This window comes from Lineus longissimus, chromosome 1 (assembly GCF_910592395.1).
Source record: "Lineus longissimus chromosome 1, tnLinLong1.2, whole genome shotgun sequence".
Classification (NCBI taxonomy): Eukaryota; Metazoa; Nemertea; class Pilidiophora; order Heteronemertea; family Lineidae; genus Lineus; species Lineus longissimus.
In genome coordinates this window covers 19,809,497-19,828,361 of record NC_088308.1, presented here as the reverse complement: position 1 = coordinate 19,828,361, position 18,865 = coordinate 19,809,497, and the positions used below count along the sequence as shown (strand labels likewise).

The 18,865-nt window shown below is 39.2% G+C and overlaps 1 protein-coding gene across 4 annotated transcripts in view; it reads right to left on the bottom strand.

Annotated features, from left to right (window-relative positions):
- Positions 1-18,865, bottom strand: part of LOC135490858 (dual 3',5'-cyclic-AMP and -GMP phosphodiesterase 11-like) — a 52,807-nt gene that overhangs the window by 17,116 nt on the left and 16,826 nt on the right. For 2 of the 4 annotated variants that reach the window (XM_064776421.1, XM_064776429.1), the window contains exons 2-5: positions 8,189-8,350; positions 5,099-5,188; positions 4,677-4,814; positions 770-838 (exon numbers count right to left, since the gene is read on the bottom strand). In XM_064776421.1, the coding sequence (XP_064632491.1) occupies positions 770-838; positions 4,677-4,814; positions 5,099-5,188; positions 8,189-8,350 (459 nt within the window). The remainder of the gene's footprint in view (positions 1-769; positions 839-4,676; positions 4,815-5,098; positions 5,189-8,188; positions 8,351-18,865) is intronic. The other 2 variants (XM_064776437.1, XM_064776446.1) reach the window with 1 other exon arrangement.

The following is an 18,865-nucleotide window of genomic DNA, read 5'->3' as shown; positions in this document are numbered from 1 at the left end:
TTTCATGCTTAGCCTCTACCTAAAGGAGATCTGGTTAAAACAAAACTACGTAGACACTTTTTTATAACCAGTCTGTGTTTTTATTTTGGCCAGATCCTGACACCAACTCTTTTTAATGGACAGATTTACAGAATTCTAACCAAGAGGCATTCCACATGTCTATATGGGTTATGGATAGACGGTGCAATCCATAAGAGTGTGGTTTCAAGATCACACAATCCTTTTAAATTATTTCTTAGATTAGCCTGTGATCATTTTGGTACACTCTCAACAGAAGTAACTGTACCACTTTCAAGGAAACCCACAGACCAAAGCATGCAAAACTCTAAATAAGCACAAATAAACCAGACTCGTGTTGCAGAAATCTACTCATTTAACAAGCTGTTCTGTCTCTATAGGGCTGAAAAACTGTCTACTTTCACAAGCATGGTGTGATATCATCAATATCTGGGTTACCACTGGAGGAAGTTGCCGAAAAATGAAACAGAAAATGTCTTGGACAAATGCAAGAGGGTGATGCTCTATGATTTATTGATTTTCACAGATGCTCAATACCTTTGTATTTGAAGGACAGTATTTTGGCTCATGGCAAATTGGGCAGTGTTTGTTCATTCTCTTACGTCATCTTATTGCTGACAACTACATCTTAACTGGCTAATCTGCTCCGACATTGTGCAGGATGCACACCAGTTTAGTTCCTCCAGAGGTATCCCGTGAGAGGTGAACTCTCTGATGATTTCGCTCGTGAAAAACCATGTTAATTACTTACTGCATAGATATGCTCTGGACTGGTGAGATCTGTGTCCGGCAAGGTGATACGAATAGCTCCCGGGTAACCCTTAGGATAATAAAGTCATAGTTGAAATAAAGTAACTGCTTCACATGGAAAGTTGATTGAGAAAAGAAAGTCTGGGTGATCCTATCTATTCATTCAAGATAAGGAAATCTAATTAAGATTATAGAGAATTGAAAGTGGAGGCAGATTTTGCACATGCATTTACATCATTCAAAACGTCAGAAGTCTCAAGCCAATCCATTCATTTCATGAAAAGAACTTCTAATTAAGATAATAGCTTTTTTATGTATGATTTTGAAAGTTAATTGAAAATGGAGAATTTGCATTGCAAATAGGGCAGGGTGGAGAGAGTGGTAGATTTTGCACATGCATACATGTACATCTTTCAAAGCATCAGAAATCTTAGGAGATGGGTTAGATGAGGATGCAATCGAGGAAAGTAATTGAACTTTCGACGGACAAATTGCTGTCAGCTTTTTCAAAGTGTGCATCAAGTGAAATGACAGGAAAACACCAAGAGCATAAATAGTGGATGATTAGCCCAGGCTAAAAGCATCGAAGCAGAAAACATTTTATCTGCCATCAGTTCTTGTAAAGACTGCCACAAATCATGACAATTTTGATGTTAATATTGATGCTGTAAAAGCAACCAATGGGCAAGAAAAACTCTCGAACAGGTTTCTACTGCAATGAAAGTGACAACAACTGAATACAAATTACAGCCTAATCAGTTTCATCCATTATCACGTCCATTATCACCAAGAAAATATCCAGTTTTTCTGATATTCATTCTCTACTGTGAGGAATAGTCCTAGGAGAAACTCGCTCACTTTCACTGATGTGCTGCATCACTGACCCGAAAGCAAGAAATAATTTGTTTGACTTGCATAGGGTCAATAGCATCATGATAGCCATCGGAACACCCTTACGCAAATCACTCCGTGTCCAATTACGCTATCATAACGTTAACTTAAAAAGAAACAAAAATGCCCAGTAAGCAATCAACACCAAATGTCCAATGGCATGAATGTTCTTGACAGTAACACTTTTTTGAAGATTAGTTAGGAACAAACACCAAGAATATTTGGTTCAATGCACCTTTGTTAAAATGTGATAGGTCACCATTGTTCAAATGAGAATCAATGCAAAAACACTGTATCTTCTTTACTAAGGACTGTCAACCTAAGAAGAAAAGCAAACTGCATTTACAAAAGGTCAAGAACAACTGAAAAACGCCAAGATGATGAAGAATGATTGTGGAACTGAATCCCCCTAAAGAGTGCTGTTACTCCAAGACAAATGAAGCCTGCATTGCCCAGATAGAATAAGGAGTCATTAGGGATGGCAAATATCCTTCAGCACCAAGAAATGTAGCTTAATTGAATGCTGGGTGAATAATGCATACCCAAGATTAGATCTGGTATTGTCAAGGTCAAACTTTAGGGCACAAACAAAGTCATTCAGTTAACTGCCATAGAGAACATTAGCGGCAGGCCAACAATTGGTCATTTCTATCAGTTCTGGTTTGCTGAAAGAGTTACTTGATCAAAATCAAATTAACTTCTTCCACACAACTAGGATAAGACAAATGGATACAACAATTTAAAGGATGCAGCGCAATCAAGGCGGAGAATAATAAGAGATATTCTGAAATGGCTTTTACATCTTAAGGCAATGCACAAAGGTACCAATCAATCACACAAGTACCGCTTTAAAAGCAAGTCACGCAAAACCTCTTAGAAACAATATGCAATTATTCTCAGGAGATTTCCATCCCTAAGCATGCAGAAAGCCAATTAAACTTCCTCATCATTTCATCGGTGAACTCACATTATGTAAAAATGCATCCATGTCGAGCAAAGATCTTTAAAAGTTTCTAAATTGGGAACAAGACTTAGCCTAGCAAATGTCAGACGAGGCCCAGAGTTACGTCTGCAACCAGGGACAATGGTCCTAGGTTTTGTTCCAAACATATACAATTACATCAACTTTATTCTGTTCCCAAGGAATCCGTTATCTGCAATTGGTCACCCAGACAGCACACAATGCATTTATCATCCTTTCTCTCCCCTCACTGTGTAACTAATTGCCATCCCAAATAAAATCCAGAGATATGTTCCGGGTCGATGTGAGCAGAGAAACTGGTCCGATTTCGGATTATAGTCTGCAATGGTTTGACAATCGAAAGCCCAAAGAGGAAACAAATGACGCCATTAGAAAGATCTGACAAGCGATTGTAGAATTTCATAGACATGTTTTGCCAATAGTCTGGCGATCTTGGGGCAAATGACGCTATTCTTCGATAACTTTGTAATATCTGTCGTAACTTCTGCTTCTGGACATAACAGATTGCATATTTTCCATCAATAGGGAATAACTTGATAATGATATAGTCTGTTGAAGAGGGAACAACTGACACAAGCATGAAATCAATATAACAATCACTTATATTGAACACCAACAACCATATTTGCATTTATTTGTACCAAGATGATAAACTCTGCCATCCCTATTTTTGTTGTCACTGACAAAAAGCAAATATACTATAAAAACATTTTGGTTGGCTATCATTGCCCTTTCTTTGGTGACAAATTGTTATCCTGTGGCTGTTTTCGTTGACCAGTAAATAGCCCAATTATAGTCCCTGCCATCAAACACAGGTAAACAGCACCGGTAACAGGAAGCTGACAGATCATGACCATCCGAGATAAATAGGACTGCCTTTGGAGTATAAAGAGCAGTCAAGGAGATGAGATTGTTTGTCAGACATTGTCAGCACTTTGAGGCAGACAGTGCAAAATGCAGTTGAAAGGAGACAACATTGTCCTCAATCTTCATCTGCAGGTACTGAACCTGCGGACTGATCAGAGGAATCAATTGATCTGATTTTCTAATATATCTCGCCCTGTAACACCAATGAGGGTCAAGAGCACAAAGCTTGTTTCGATTCCGACTCTGCCACAGCTTGGTTTCCTTCCCTGGAGTCTTATAAACCTGATTACTTCGTAGGTCGAATAGACCAATGTCCCAAATTACATTCCCTACCCAGATTGTTTTAATGCAAAATCTGAAGCAATCGTTGGCATCCTGATTAGATCCGTCTACGGGGAAATCAACCCAAACAGATACATTAGACTATAGTATTGCACATCCAAAACACCCCTGAGTGTTATTTTACATTTGGTAGCTTACCATTCAAAGGAACATATCTCTATGTTGACCTATTCAATATCTCAGCATTCAAGTGCAAGATTTCAGTTTTGAAGTAGGACGTTTGGCTAAATCTAAACAGCACTAAAGCAAAAGATTTTCAGAAAAAGTCTAAGAGATCAATAGAGATGAAATCTAGCCAACTGATTACTCACTGTGGAAAATGCCTAAATCAACAGAAAAAATAGTTAATAAACATGTGTATTAATTAGATTTAAATAAACTTCGTAAGATTTTCCTTGAGAGTATTGCTAATAAGATTGATTCCCAACTTTTTCATTTTAGGAAGAGACACAAAAAGGGAAGGAACACAGGAGACATAGATTTTATCTATATGACTTTTTTTTTTGATGAATCAGTACTTTTTACAAGCAAACATCCATTTCAATTTTGAACTCATTATACGCCTAAAGCTTAGTGACTGACTACATCTATTGATAGCTGATGGAGCACAAATAATTTAGTCAGAGAAAAATTGTGGGGAGAATGGACATCGTGATGAGACAAGTGGTCAGTTCAGATTTACTCACCTACCATCAAAACCTTCAACATAAAACTAATGAAATCGAATGATCATGTGACAATGACAATGACTTGTGATCACAGCAATGTGACAAATACACAAAACAGTTTTCATCTCGCCCGTCGTTTTCACCGCTGAGATACCAACCTTTGATGATTCGTCAACCAGTAATACTTGACATCGCTCACACTGAAGTAATGACTGAGTGTGCATCATGATTTTCTGTATCAGCGACGCAACATTGCTTTGTTCTTCAAAAATTATCCGGGCCAGATCAAGTAATACCTAAAAATGACAAAGGTCAAGGTCAAAGACATTATGGGAAGAGTCAAGGTCACAATTCATATCAAAATATCTACAACTAATGTAATACAGGCAGGTAATTTGATGCAATAGATATCAAATTTCTGACCACAAAGTAGGCCTTTAGACTAGAGACCTGTTGGCCAAGAGAGCTCTGCAGCACCTGCAATAGCTATTTGTATTATTGTGGGTAGATGATGTCTGGCCTGTAGGAAGATTTTGGAGTAAATGATAAGTTTGAATTGCACTTGCAGACCTCGTAATACCTGATTTCTCCTATTTTCCAATTGAGATCTTTCATAAAGCTGAGCATTCCTGAGACCGATGCCGCAAAACGCCAAATATGACGAGAACACCTGAAAAGAGAAGAAGGAGAATATCAGACATGTGTGAAATAGTTTCAGCACCATACTACACACATCAACCGACCCTGAAATGAAATCCCGAACATTCACAGTACAATATCTTTTTCAATGACACTGCTCAATGCCGACATGCTACACTTCCTGCGAGTATTTCTATATTCTCTTACAAGGTTTCCCAGCAAACTTCCCGGGAAGTCTACTGTCGGAGCCCCAGCGAAATCAAGAAGCCCATTCATCAACCCTATAGTAAAGAGAGATGGCTCATTTGTAAGCGAGCTCAGATGGTGAGATTATCGCTGCAATTTGCATGTCGCAACGGAAATGGAAAACTGCCTATCTAGACAACCTGGTCGGATTTCAGCTGCATGCAGCACAGATCTATAACTTAAGCAACGACACCAGATTCCTTTCATAAAGATGAGAATCATTACCAATACAAACTACACTTTTTTATATCACCCTGCAATAGTTTTCTGTCATGTTAACCAAGTCAAGATATCTGCAGAAAAACAACAGCAATTCAACACCAACACCCGACCTAACCAACGCCATTACCTTTATCACTCAACAAATGAGTGCAAGAAATGGCTCCCTTGTCCAATCCCCTTGATGGCCCATCAAAGACGATTGACAAAATGAGGTCCAGAATCGTGCATTAGACCAGGTCTCATTTGCTCACCAGGAGGATATAATCTAGGAGGTGATAAATGCATGAACAGAGGAAATGGCCATCGATACAACTGGTCATGTGTTGGAGTAAGTTAATTGTATGGTACCTGCAAGGAGATCCTTTGGTAGTAATGTGTCTGCGAGTGACGTCATCTGATTTCAAGCGGTAACAACACCCAACTTCTTTGTGATATGTCCCTATACAATATGTCATAATGGCTAAGACTACATCTCAAAGTGCTTTACAGCACCTGCCGTTTATATATCTATAAGTCACATCAAGATATGCCCCCGCCCCCCAGATAATTTTCATAGATGATTTGAATGTTGTTGCAACAATCTGATGTTAAAATATGATTCGCCATAAAGTTTTAATCCCCTAAAAAGCTGAAGTCACATTGGCAACACAGATTAGAAACCAACACGCAAAAGATGGAGATTCATAGCGTGATTTAAATGGTGTGAACGACAATGATCGGTCTTTCTGATCCATCCAAGATCGAAGATTATCCCTCTGAGTGCATTGCTTCTTCAAGGTGGCGAAGCACAAACAATATGAGATGGATGAATTTTTACGAGACAAACATCGTAAAAGTCAGATGCGCTAAATGTCACGCCGATCTGGCATAATGGCGACAACGATGAAAAATTATTACAAATGTGATAAAAATAAGACTGCGTACACTACATTGTTGTATGGATCATGGTTGGCTACAAAAAGATGACTGTGATGAATTGCGCGTAGAAATGCCAAAGAAAATGGAAGGGACTTGATGAGCTATTATAAAGAATAGAAGAGAAATATGAAAACCTGGCTGGGTATGGCAAGTCATGGCTCAAGGAGGAGACGACGTGATAGATAGCGCGATAATGACAGAACTGCCAAAGCCGATGAGATGAAGGCTCAGCATGAACCAAGTCATCAAAACCCTAGAGGAGCAAAAACCATACAGCATGCACAGAAGCTACAAACAGTCTCTTTAAATCATAAAGCCTTGCAATTTCAAAACCAGCGGGAGAGCAATCTATTACAAACCCAAATCCATATCGAGTCCTGTTTGGAGCCAAGCAGTAACAAAACCCCCAAATGAGAAATAGAGGGTGACTATCTTTCTTTCCAAATGGCATAGAGCAAAGCTATTCATCTAACTTTCTCAGACATCTCAGGACAATTCTTAGTTTTCGAGTATGATCAATAAATGTCATCCGACATTTGATGAAAAGTCACAAGGCACGATTGGATGATCTCCAAGGTCCCAACAGGCTAAAATGGAGCTGTCTGTGTCAAATATTTTCGTTTGCGTCGAGGATCTATTCGTCAAATGGCGACTCTTTAATCCGCTGGGACATCAAGCGCAGTTTATATCGCTAGGTCGATAGCAAAGTTGATGAGAAATTGGATGTTATCGCAGCAGTATTGACCAAATTTTTTTTCACTTCATTGATTGAATTAATAATGCAGCATGATAAACAAGAAATGCATAATTGAAAATATTGAGCTTTGATTATTTAACCATTCGCTTCTTTTCATGTAATGTCTGGCGTTCAGCTCAAACAACTAATGCAGCAACAATAAAATCAAACAGATAACTTCTATCATGAGCCCAGCGAGGATCAACTCAGCTTGATGTGATGAGACAATGATGATTGAAAGGACGATAGACATCATGACAGTGGCACAAGACCAGACTAGATAATGTGATCAGGGATATGGGATATGGAATGCATAGGACTTCTGTTGTTGGTGTTGGCTGTATGTCTGTCTGCCCATACGTCTGTGATGATAAAGTGAGAACTAAAACAATCTGTAACACTTTCAAAGAAGCACATATCGAATGCAGATCCACCAGCCGTTAGCCATAATCGTCAGGCCGAGCCTGTCAATTAGACTGAGGTAATTGATGGATAGGAAATAAACTCAAGTTGTAATCTACCGCCACTCACTATATTAATGGATGAATGAGCGAGATTATGTTAATCGACTCATAAATAACTTTTATTGCAAAAAAATTAAGAGAAATAGCTTTCATTTCAATATTTGATATAATTTAGATGTGGTGGCGGTCTCATGAAAGTACAACCCTGGGTCATACACCACTCTCCAACTGCAAATCATAGTTCAATTTCATTTTTACAGCAATTTACAACTTCATCCTGAAGGTACAATGCTGTGTGCAGTTTGGCAATGCATGAAATGCCATGTGCTGAGCACGAAATGGGTTGTTACATCTGACCAGTAAACTACCTTCTAGTGGTATGATCCTACAGCCATTGTTGGCAGTATAGTCCCTTTAACAAACAACATCGATAATCTTCACCCACCTTTTCATCTTTCTCATCAAATGGTTCATTTATGACACCGATTTTGTTGATTGCCTGCGCTACACCAATCGTTTCTCCGTAATGGTCCTTGATTGGCATACACACTATGCTCCGCGTTTTATACCCTGTTTTGATATCAATCTCATCGTTGAAGCGAGGATCCTAAAACGAGAAAGTTTTGACATGTTTCAGCATATTGGCGTTTAATTCATTAAAGCTACAAATCAAAAGACCTGATTTCGTAGCTGCAACCGCTATGAGTCCATGTACCTGAAACCAAATTGGCTTTAAGAAAGTGACCTTAAGAACTTTGGAAAAGTCCAACATCATCTAATACTACAACGCAATCGAAAATCTTCCAATCAAAACCTGGTTGTCATCAACTGCATACCCTGGTTAAATGTAACAACAGCTTTTAATAATAAAATACTCCATAACTCATTGAAAACGACATATAGTGAAGAGAATACTTGAGTTGCCAATGTTATCTTCTAAGTGCTTGCGGAAAGGTTACAGCCGACTGTAGAGTCATCGACTATCCTTTGCTGCAATATTTTAAATCAGCACTGCCATTTTGGAGGCAGAGAACTGCATCAGCATTACAATGGCTAGGTTATGGAACGAAATAGCCAACAAATGCTTGAAATCATTCTTATTTCCACAACTCCTCAAATCATCTCTCTGTAAAAGTCTCAGAGTGACAGGAGGATCAGTTTAGGGTGCCCAGCATGACACCCAAGTCGCTCAATCCTCTTCGAATATTACCCATGGCACAATCAGATGAGAATAAGGGATTAAGCTGATATTGGATTTCCTATCGATATAAATCACAGCCACCTGCCACTACTCTCATGCAAAAACCCAGCACGATTGCTGATGGATCCATCCGTAAAGAGCTATAAAATGGGAACATTTCATGGAATGCCATTGCCCCTCCCTTGTCCACCATACACTCGGCAGCCGACCGGATTTTTGACATGAACTCAAATAGGCCTTGCTCCAGCTCATTTGCAAAGGTGTGACTTAAACAATGATAGATAACACCATTGGTGATAAAGGGCCTGAAGGGCGTATTTGGCATCTCTTGCCTTGGCTAGTCCATGTCAACAACTATTCGGTCTCTCACCAAATACCATATATTGCACCAGACACTTTTTTACTCCCACATATCACCTCAAAAATAATAGAATTTGCCTCATTAGAGGGAAGTTACCTGAGCCATTTTGTACGGTCTCATTGATATCAGACAACATCGGTAAAACATATCAGACTTCCATTTTCCCCTTTCTCACCTATTGTCGCTGCACCACATATCCTTAAAGATACCATCCACACAAACAAAAGCATATTTCTATAAATATCAATCTCCCGATAGTTCCCCCAATAAAAACTGTCTTGTCTTGTGAAAATGCATTGGTATTGTCACCTAAAGCCATAGACTTAACTCCCCGCAACTTAAAGTAACATTACTCCCAGCAAGACCTTCTATTGTATTACAGAGGCTGGCTTTCAAACAACAGCTTACACTTTCACAGACACAGCTTCACTGGAAGGCAAATTGTGTTTAACAAAAACATTTTGATGGGCACTATCACAGTTGAATTCAAGATGGCTGACATCCAGGTGATTTTGTTTCCTGGCACAGCAAAGAAATCACAAACGTCTGCAGACAGAAAGAATTGATAGACACCAATTTCTGATGCGTACGGAGACAAAAAAAGTTCTAGGACACTGCTGATGCCAACGACACTGATACTAACACCATTGCAAGGGCCATAACCTAAGGCATCGTTTCAAAATCAGAACTCCTGTGAACAATTTCAAACCAATCAAGAACATGCAAAATGAATTAAATCCATGTCTAAGGAGCCCCTTGTCATTTCCTCATTAAAACAAATGACTGGAAAGATCATACCAGAGTCTATACATCCGCTCATCTCAGCTTTGCTACTCTGAGCCATTCTCTTGGCGATTGCTCGAGGCACAGAGTGGCTTCGTTAAGTGAATTTCAAGCATCCTAACTCAATTAGAAGAAATTCGAAACCTGAAGAATTGTAGAATAATTTGTTTTCCATCTTGTTACAAGAACTACAAGGCTGCAAGGTTGTGAACTGAATCGGCTAATGGAATTAATGTGGAAGTTGCATCTTTGTGACTTGGCAAGTTTGCCCAATGAACATAATCTTTCAGCCCTAAAGCGTAAAAGTAAGTCGCTGTCACTAAACTTCCACCATTTTATGATTCATGCCCACAGCGAGAAAGACATATGAAACACGCAATATTTTCTGAGATGCACAATAAATAATTTCTGCAATCTTTTAATAAAAACCATGTCGGGAAATAGACAGGAGACCGGGAGCTAACTCTAATAATCCTGTTGCATGACAAACGGTGATTATTCTCATCAAACAGATAAAACAGACTGGAAATTCACTCTGCGATTTGGAAATTATCCCTGGGTGACTAGAGTAGGAGAAGCGTCTTCCTCCCCCATGGGATTAATTTCCGCTGGTGCTACTTTATTTCAGGATGGCAGCTTGCTTTCCAAATAAAAAAAACAAATTGTCATAGCATCACGGATTTCCACTTTGTCATCACCAAAACTAACATATGGCTTTCATAATCATGCAGCACAGTACCCATCTCACATGAGGTCGAACTGCAGCGTACAGACCTTTGAAAGGTTACCTAATGGGTTTCACTGAAATAGACTAAGTGGCCTGCCCAAGATCACTAATCATATGGATATCCAATGTCCTGCACCCAATTCACCTCTCGTAAAACAGGTGTAATCTGTTTGGCTTGATGCCGATCAGAAATTCAAACCATATGTTGTTATAAATGCTCCAAAAATCAATGATATACCACATCTGATCAGCCGATAAACGCCTGCACTTGGCTTTTATTACGGACGTGAATGTTATCGAAGGCATCACGCAACCAATAAATTGGAGATCACACAGTTTGACGGCGAGTTTTACATTGATTTGATTATAAAATTTATGGGAGTGTCATGCCAGGTTTGTCATGGCTTGCAAACGTTTGCATGAAATGTCATAATGTTAGCTGTATGGTATTAGCCGTGGTTGAATTAGATGGTGATTGCTGAGGATGTCAAACCCTCGAGAGGATCTACGGCTGGAATATGTAAAGGATTTTAGGATGGTAAATCAAGCAAATGATCATGGTGTTTTGATTGATCCAATAGTTCTCATTGATTTGATTAGACATGCTTGCCAACATTTGTGATTGTAGAAAAGGTCGTTTTGTTAGCGAGCCATGTTAAATATTATTGGGAGTGAAATGGCAGTTTTGAAATGCTTTCAATCTTTCAACATGATTTCTCACAATCTTGGTGGTGTTATTTATATTGCTGATGTGACTGTGAGCCATTATTGAATTAGACGGCGAAAAGTACACATCAATTGTTTAAATTGAGAGCCGAGAGCGTCAACGGGGACATATTAGCTCCATGAACAATATTGGGCGATTAGAAATGTAAATCAGAAGGAAACCTGAGACCCAGGAGGAAACATACAATGTTGAAGAGAGTTGCCATCCCTATCACATGAGTATATCAGGTCTGACCAGGAATCAAACCGAGGTGATGGGTGCTGTTGATTTTTTTCCACTGCTACCCCGACAGCTCAACTGGTGATCATGATTCATTACCGAAAAGATTCCAAAAGCCCCCCTCCCCCAAGTGATACAGTAGACCCAAGGCATTTCATGAGACAATGAAAATGTCATACATGTATCTTGTTCTGAATACAAAATCAAATTTATCATCTACAGCGAACGAAGGAGACTCGGTCCATCCATCATGACAGAAAAAGTTTCATAAAACCCATTTTCCCTGGGGAATGCCAACACTTTCCCATAAAAGAATGGCTTTTTACGATTAATGCATTATCCAGTTCCCAACTGCCTGACCAGAAATTGCTCCATAACAAAAAACATTAATTATTTTCTGTAATTAATGCAGTTTCAAGTTCCGACCAATAGACAAGAAGAAACTGGTTTTAAAACTTCTTGGGCAAAAAGTATTCTGTCACATTGTACTAATTTTGGCTGCATTATTCAATTCTTTGATAGCAATAAGTGGCTGAGAGGAGATTTTGCCTCGTTCAAATTCCATGAATATTGAGTGGTGGTCTCCAAACCTTCTCACGACCAATCATTTTCATCGGTCCTGGGGCAGCTAATTGCTATGTTTCATTCCCTGAAGGTATATCGTCATGAAGGTTATACCTAGTTATAGAGAGTGGACTGATCATTGGGGATTGAACCCATTATTATACCAGCAATGCTGAATCCTATAGAAATGAAATATTGTCAAGGGACAGCAACTTGGGCTTTCAGGTTTAAAGAACTGATACCGTACTGGGGGTATGGGTTGTCCTCACCAAACACTGCAAGGGTGAAGCTAAAATAAAAGCTGAAACTGAGGCAGCAGCCGAAGTTTGGTGATCGGTAATGAGCAAGCGATGTTTTTCAATTGAAACATCTCAGAAATTTGCAAACACGTCATGCTAGTATTGAGTTTATTTTGTCCCAGCTTACCACAGCATGGTAAATTGATTTGACTTTATGTTGGTGATCATGGCATGGCGGAGTCTCTGGGGATGGCAATATCTGAATAATTGTCAACATTCGCTGATGGCTTTCAGTAGAGTTAACCCAAGCTGTGAGCTGAATTCAAACTATGGTGAAGGTACAGCAATGTCAGGGCATGATGGCTTTGATCCCCAATTTCAAACGCCAGTCCTCCGAAATGGCTTCTTTTTCAAGGAAGGGAATTTCTTTGAACTTTTTTGTCTTCACAATACTTTTTTCCACCTTTTACACTTCTTGACATTATCTGAATTCTTTGATGGTGACTTATTCAACCAAAGAAGTAATATGCCAAATTCTCGGCCACAAAGAGTGGTTTTCTTGCTACGGGGAGAGCGTCTTCTCTGGCCTTAACAAAAAATTATCCCCAGAATGTGTAAGAGGCATCGATGTGAAAAAACACACCAAATGAAGCAGAAACGCCAATATATTGGCAAATATGTTCTTTGAAGCCTCACTTCATGTGTGCTTAAGCAATAAAAAAATCCCTTGATGCCAAACTAAAAGGTATGAAAACACAAGACATATCTTTGGCGCATATTTTTTCAATTACTCAGTGCAGAGAGACAAGAAGACAAGAAATAAACGCACAAAACTTAATATGCTAACAAGCATTTTTAGAAGTATCTTAGAAGAGGATCGCCAGGGACAGGAGACGATGGAGGAAAGTTGTTAGTGGCCGATGAGCGAAGGGCTTAAGTAAGTAAGTAGAAGTTCTTTGCTGGTGATTACATTGAAAAAACAGAAGGAAGTAAAATGTCTGGCCAAAGACTGCAAAGCCTGAAACCTGATGACAGCTCAAGCCGCCCATGATCCAATCTGATTTATCATCCCACTGAAAGCTATCAGGCTCTCAGACAGACAGACAACAGGAAATGTCATATGACTTAAGGAGGATGTCACACTGGATAATGCTTCATAATCCATGAATCACAAAGTCTTAGCTCTTATCTCACAAAGTTCAGCCGCGAGAACTTTTAAGATAAATTAACACAATAGGATTTAGAATGGAAGATGGATGATGTGGATGAGGGTTGGAGGCAGCTATGAATTCTGATGAACACTGATAACTTACAGGACAGAAACAATTCAACGATCACACAACTCTCAATCTTGACCACCACTCAGATTGCTCCCCGCGTCTCAAGAAGAAAGTAAAATGTCTTGGTAGAGTTCATCCAAAATGTAGTGGTTCGTGACATTGAAAAGACGACTAAGCAAATATTAACAGAGAGTGTTTGGTAAACCTACTTAAAACTGCAACATGGTTTAAACCATCAAAAGTGTGAGCGACCTTTGCCATGGTCATGCAAAGCGCCACAGGGGACTCGAAGTCACAGCAGTATGAAGTAAATCTGCTTTAGCCACGCAGACTATCTGTAAGCCAAGTTGCCATCAATTTCCAAATCAGAGCCGAATCTGGCACCCCGTCTTTGAATTATCATTTCTCATGAAGAACATGCTCCATGTACCAGATCTTGCAATAGACAGATCGTTTTGTCACGCGAAGCAAGCTATGATATAATTTATCAATTTCTAGATTAGATGAGAATGCTGATCAGATCAGATGAATGCAAAATAGAATTTATCAAATCTAATTTCTCCTCATCTTCATCATGCGTACCTTGTAGAATATTTCTTTTCATAAAATCACTGTTGGCTGCTCTCCCTGAACATCAACCCTCTGAATTCCTGGGTTTAATTCCCCCGTCGGTTCCAGTATACGAATGTGATTGAGAGAGAGACTCTCTTCAAAAGAGTAGGATTCCTCTCCATTCTCTGGATTCCTCCTGCAGTACAGATCACCCAAATATGGTATGAGCCAAGTTAATTCACATGCTCTCAACTCAGTATCTATAAGGTTTCTACACTTGCCTCCTACACATTCTGCTTGAGCAAATGTATATAACAGATTGCTCAATAGAACCAGCTGCTCTGATTTTCAAATCATTCTCTATAGACAAAACTTTCCACACAATCAGACTCATTGGTCTGTCAATCTATTCCCTTCTCATAACTTCCTGAACCTAACAACATCACGCCTCATCACCTGATCCCAATGCGATATCTTTCCCTGACAATCTACAATCAACTGATGATCCAATCAATAAAGTCTCTGTCCATCAAGGAAACCAAATATCAATACAATTTCAAACTTCCGACCGTGAGATACTGGTACAGCATTCACATGCTGTTTGCTCTTGCTATGGGATACCTTAATTTTTGTGAAAAGTCAATCTGGCTGTAGCCAATTCATGAGAGATAACCTGGTTGCAGCATCAGCGCCAAGGTTGTCGCTTCCACTTCTAATGCACAGTACGAGAAAAGATAGGAAGATTCTATGGCAAGAAAAGTAACTTCCCAGATAATAAGACCTCTGATTGGTCTGTCAATCTATTCACTTCTCAAGACTTACCAAACCTAACAAGATCAGGCATCACCACCTGATCCCAATTTAATCTCTTTCCCCAACAATCTGCTGAATCGACTCCTGATCCCATCAATAGACTTTCCATCCATCAAGTTAACAGAAGTTCAATACAAATTTAAACTTGCGTTCTCTGATGATATACCATGAGATACTGGTAATAATTTTCTCAAATGGGTTCGGTCCAAATTGACCTTGAAAACTAAATATCAATAAAAATTCTAACTGAAGCTGTTTTTCAAGGATATACCATGAGATACTGGTATTTACATGCTTTCTCTTGCTATTGATTTGAGTCACACATGTTTCAGTTAGATTTTAAAGTTGATTTACGGAAAAATTATTGAGGGGATAACTTTTAAAGCAACACTATTTCTTCTGGAATCAAAGATCTGGATGTGATGCACAGCAAACAGAAAAAGTGTCTTTGGCAACAAAATTAAGACGGAGAACTAAACATTATGCTAAAATGTAGGCTATGATGAACTTTACCTTGCCATTGTTGGTAATGTTACAGATGAGAGAAGCAATCATGGACCATATTTCTTGCCTCACTACAACAAAATGAGTATGATTACCCACAAGCTACACGCACATAAATACCTTACAGCCTTTCAGACAATTACAGAACCATCGACAGCAGCTCATTATCACTTCCTCTACCTGAGAGAAAGCTGCCAACGCCAATTCCAAAATCATATACAAGTATTTTTTCGGAAAGTTAGGAGAAGAACAGCATACCAATCATTTCATTAGCCAGTTGCATGTTTTTCGTTACAATCAATCATCAATTTTTTTGGGTGATCCGATTGTTTTAAAGTAACATTTAAAGCAGATGGAATGTATTGATCTGATGGAAACCAAAGATCTATTGGAAACAAGGATATATTCTGGAAACCAAGGATCTTTTGAAAACTAACGATCTTTTGGAAACCAATCATCAATGGAAAAAAGACAGTATATGAATGTAGGGAAAAGTTAAAACTATCAGACAGGAAGAAACCCAATAGCAGAGGTGGTTGCCCTTATTCTGCACAACAAAGATACCTTACAAATCCCCCAATCTGATCTTGGATCCGGGGGATCAACATTGCCATCAGTGACGTCTTTATTTCTGGCAAGACTGAGACATAAATGGTTGTCGCATAAACAACCTATATCTGACCATCCTGTCTCGGTTATATTCATATTATCATCACGTCATTTCATGAACCACACGATTTTAGGCAAGACAAATAAGTACCTCATCAATGACACCAATGTGACCAATAACCAAATTCATCTAGAAAATTTGCAAGAAAATAGCCATTCAGCTGGAGACCATTTGCACAACCTCATCAGACACATCGACCAAAGATCCGTTTCTCTATCGACTGAGCAAGGCTCAGGACATTGACGGCCTTATAAAAACATGAGAAATTACCATCTACTTGCATCAGCTGCCTACACTGATTGCTTTGACCATCAACCCCTTCCCCCTTCCCCAAGACAAATTGTTTTTGATTTCACTGAAAAACCTCTAAGGAGTGCATCTCTAACGGCGCTGAAAAGTTGTTTATGAGAGCATCTCCCAACATCAAAAGTCTGCATTAACAAGAGGTTTTGTGTTAAGAAGGTGAAATGCCATGAACAAACGCAAGTGACAACAGGAAAACCCTCATGTGGGGTCAAGGCGTTAACAAGTAGTAGCTAGCAATTTAGCAAATTAGCGCCTGTCTCCCCCAGCTGCGAGGCATCATAAATGGAGATTGGCTTGCTATTCACATGTGGCTTTGTCAGACATAGCCCAAAGCATCCCCACTCATATGGAACCAAGGAAGAGGAAATAAATTAGACAAAGGGTTTGAGCTTACAAATCAACTGGGATAACAAATTTCAAAATGATGTGAAATTATTTGGGATAGTTGATTTGGTATCACAAACTTATGATAATTGGATGATGTAAGCATGAAGTTCAAACCATTGTTGGTTTGGACTTGAAAGGTCTTCATCTCAAAGTCTTCGAAGAATACAAAGGCTTTCGGTGTCACCCTGCAGACACTCATTGATAAGAACGGCTGTGGGTAAGATGAAGCTTCCTGTCTCTGTCTAATAACAGACCTATCTCGGCGGAGGTAATTATTTCTCGATTCTCGATCAAAGGTAGATACACAGAAAGAAGGGTTTTTGTTGCACCAGGCGACAGGAACTTAATGTTGCCTGAGAACCACCCCTCACAAGATCATAGGTAATGATAGCATGGCCATGCCAGAATACAGCATCAAGCATAAGGCCGTTACTTGTACAAAATGCAGTAGGGTTCTTAACTCACTCCTAATCAATCCTGACATCCCCTTCATGATCATACTTAACACCTTGTTCTCGGCCACTGTCTACTTCCATCAGATTGTTGAAGTAAAACTCTGACATCCTTCTTTCCCAACTTCTCACACCTATGCCATTTACCAACTATTCACCTGCATTTATCAGTCTAGACAGGGACATATGATTCACACACTCCTAAAACTTGTCTTTACAAAGTGCCAGGGTTTGGAATTGTTTATTTTGAATATCACATGTGCAACTGAGAAGAAAAAAGTAAATTACTAATTAGCTCAGAAGTCTACCACACCTTCACTGAATCACTCAGAATCTAGCCTTAACCAAACCTGAGAAAGAGATACTGCAAACATCGAGCTTACCACTGAGAGAGGCTTCCTGAAGGAAGGGTTTCCTTGACATCTGATGCATATAGCCTAGCAGGGATGGCTAAACTGCATCCGTTCTCCACAGAGACATGGCTTTTTCACGTTTTTACAACAACGCATGATTCATATTGCCTCAATGGTGTGCATCAGCTTACCCACAAACTTCCTTCCTGGAAATTTTTCTTCTTAGATACACAGTGATAGTGTATACAACATCATCTGAGCACCAATTATTGCCCAGTAAGTCTGTCTTAAGCAGGGGTTTCAAGCTGTTATCCAGGGTTTGGCACTCAGTTTTAACATTAAGCATGTTTGCCTTTTTACTGGCAAATACCAGGCTATACTCTTGCTGTACAATTGATAATACCCCGTAATGATGGAATGCATAGCATATTATGCTTATTTGGTTTGATTGATAATTCCACCCCAATTCTAGGCAAGAAATGTTGTTTCAAGATACCCACAGAGCCAAAACGGGCAGTCTAAATTTGACATGATTCACAATCTTTTTTATGTAGTTAGACTTTAGCTTTAGTTTTAAGATCTCATGAACAGGTCTTTTAAAGTGTTATTGGCTCATTTACTTTAAAGCGTAACAGGCCACTTACAACCACTTAAAATTTCATGGTTATTCAGTTAATCCATAAAGCCTGAAGAAACCCCATGCAAATAAAATAATCAACGTTGGAAATAAAATATTCGTAATATTTCGATGACCACTTATTCCAACTGCTGCCAAGGACAACGGCATCGTCGTGACAACTAATTCAAGCAAAGCACTTCATGACTGTGCCATAGGGTTAACATTTCTTACTGGGCTTACATAATCTGCAAATAATTTGTGCAATATCTGCGATAATCTTGGTGAATATGGCGCTAATGACGTCAATCGAAGGCCGCTATATAACCTTTATTACCTGCATGGTGTAAACTAGATGAAAACAGACG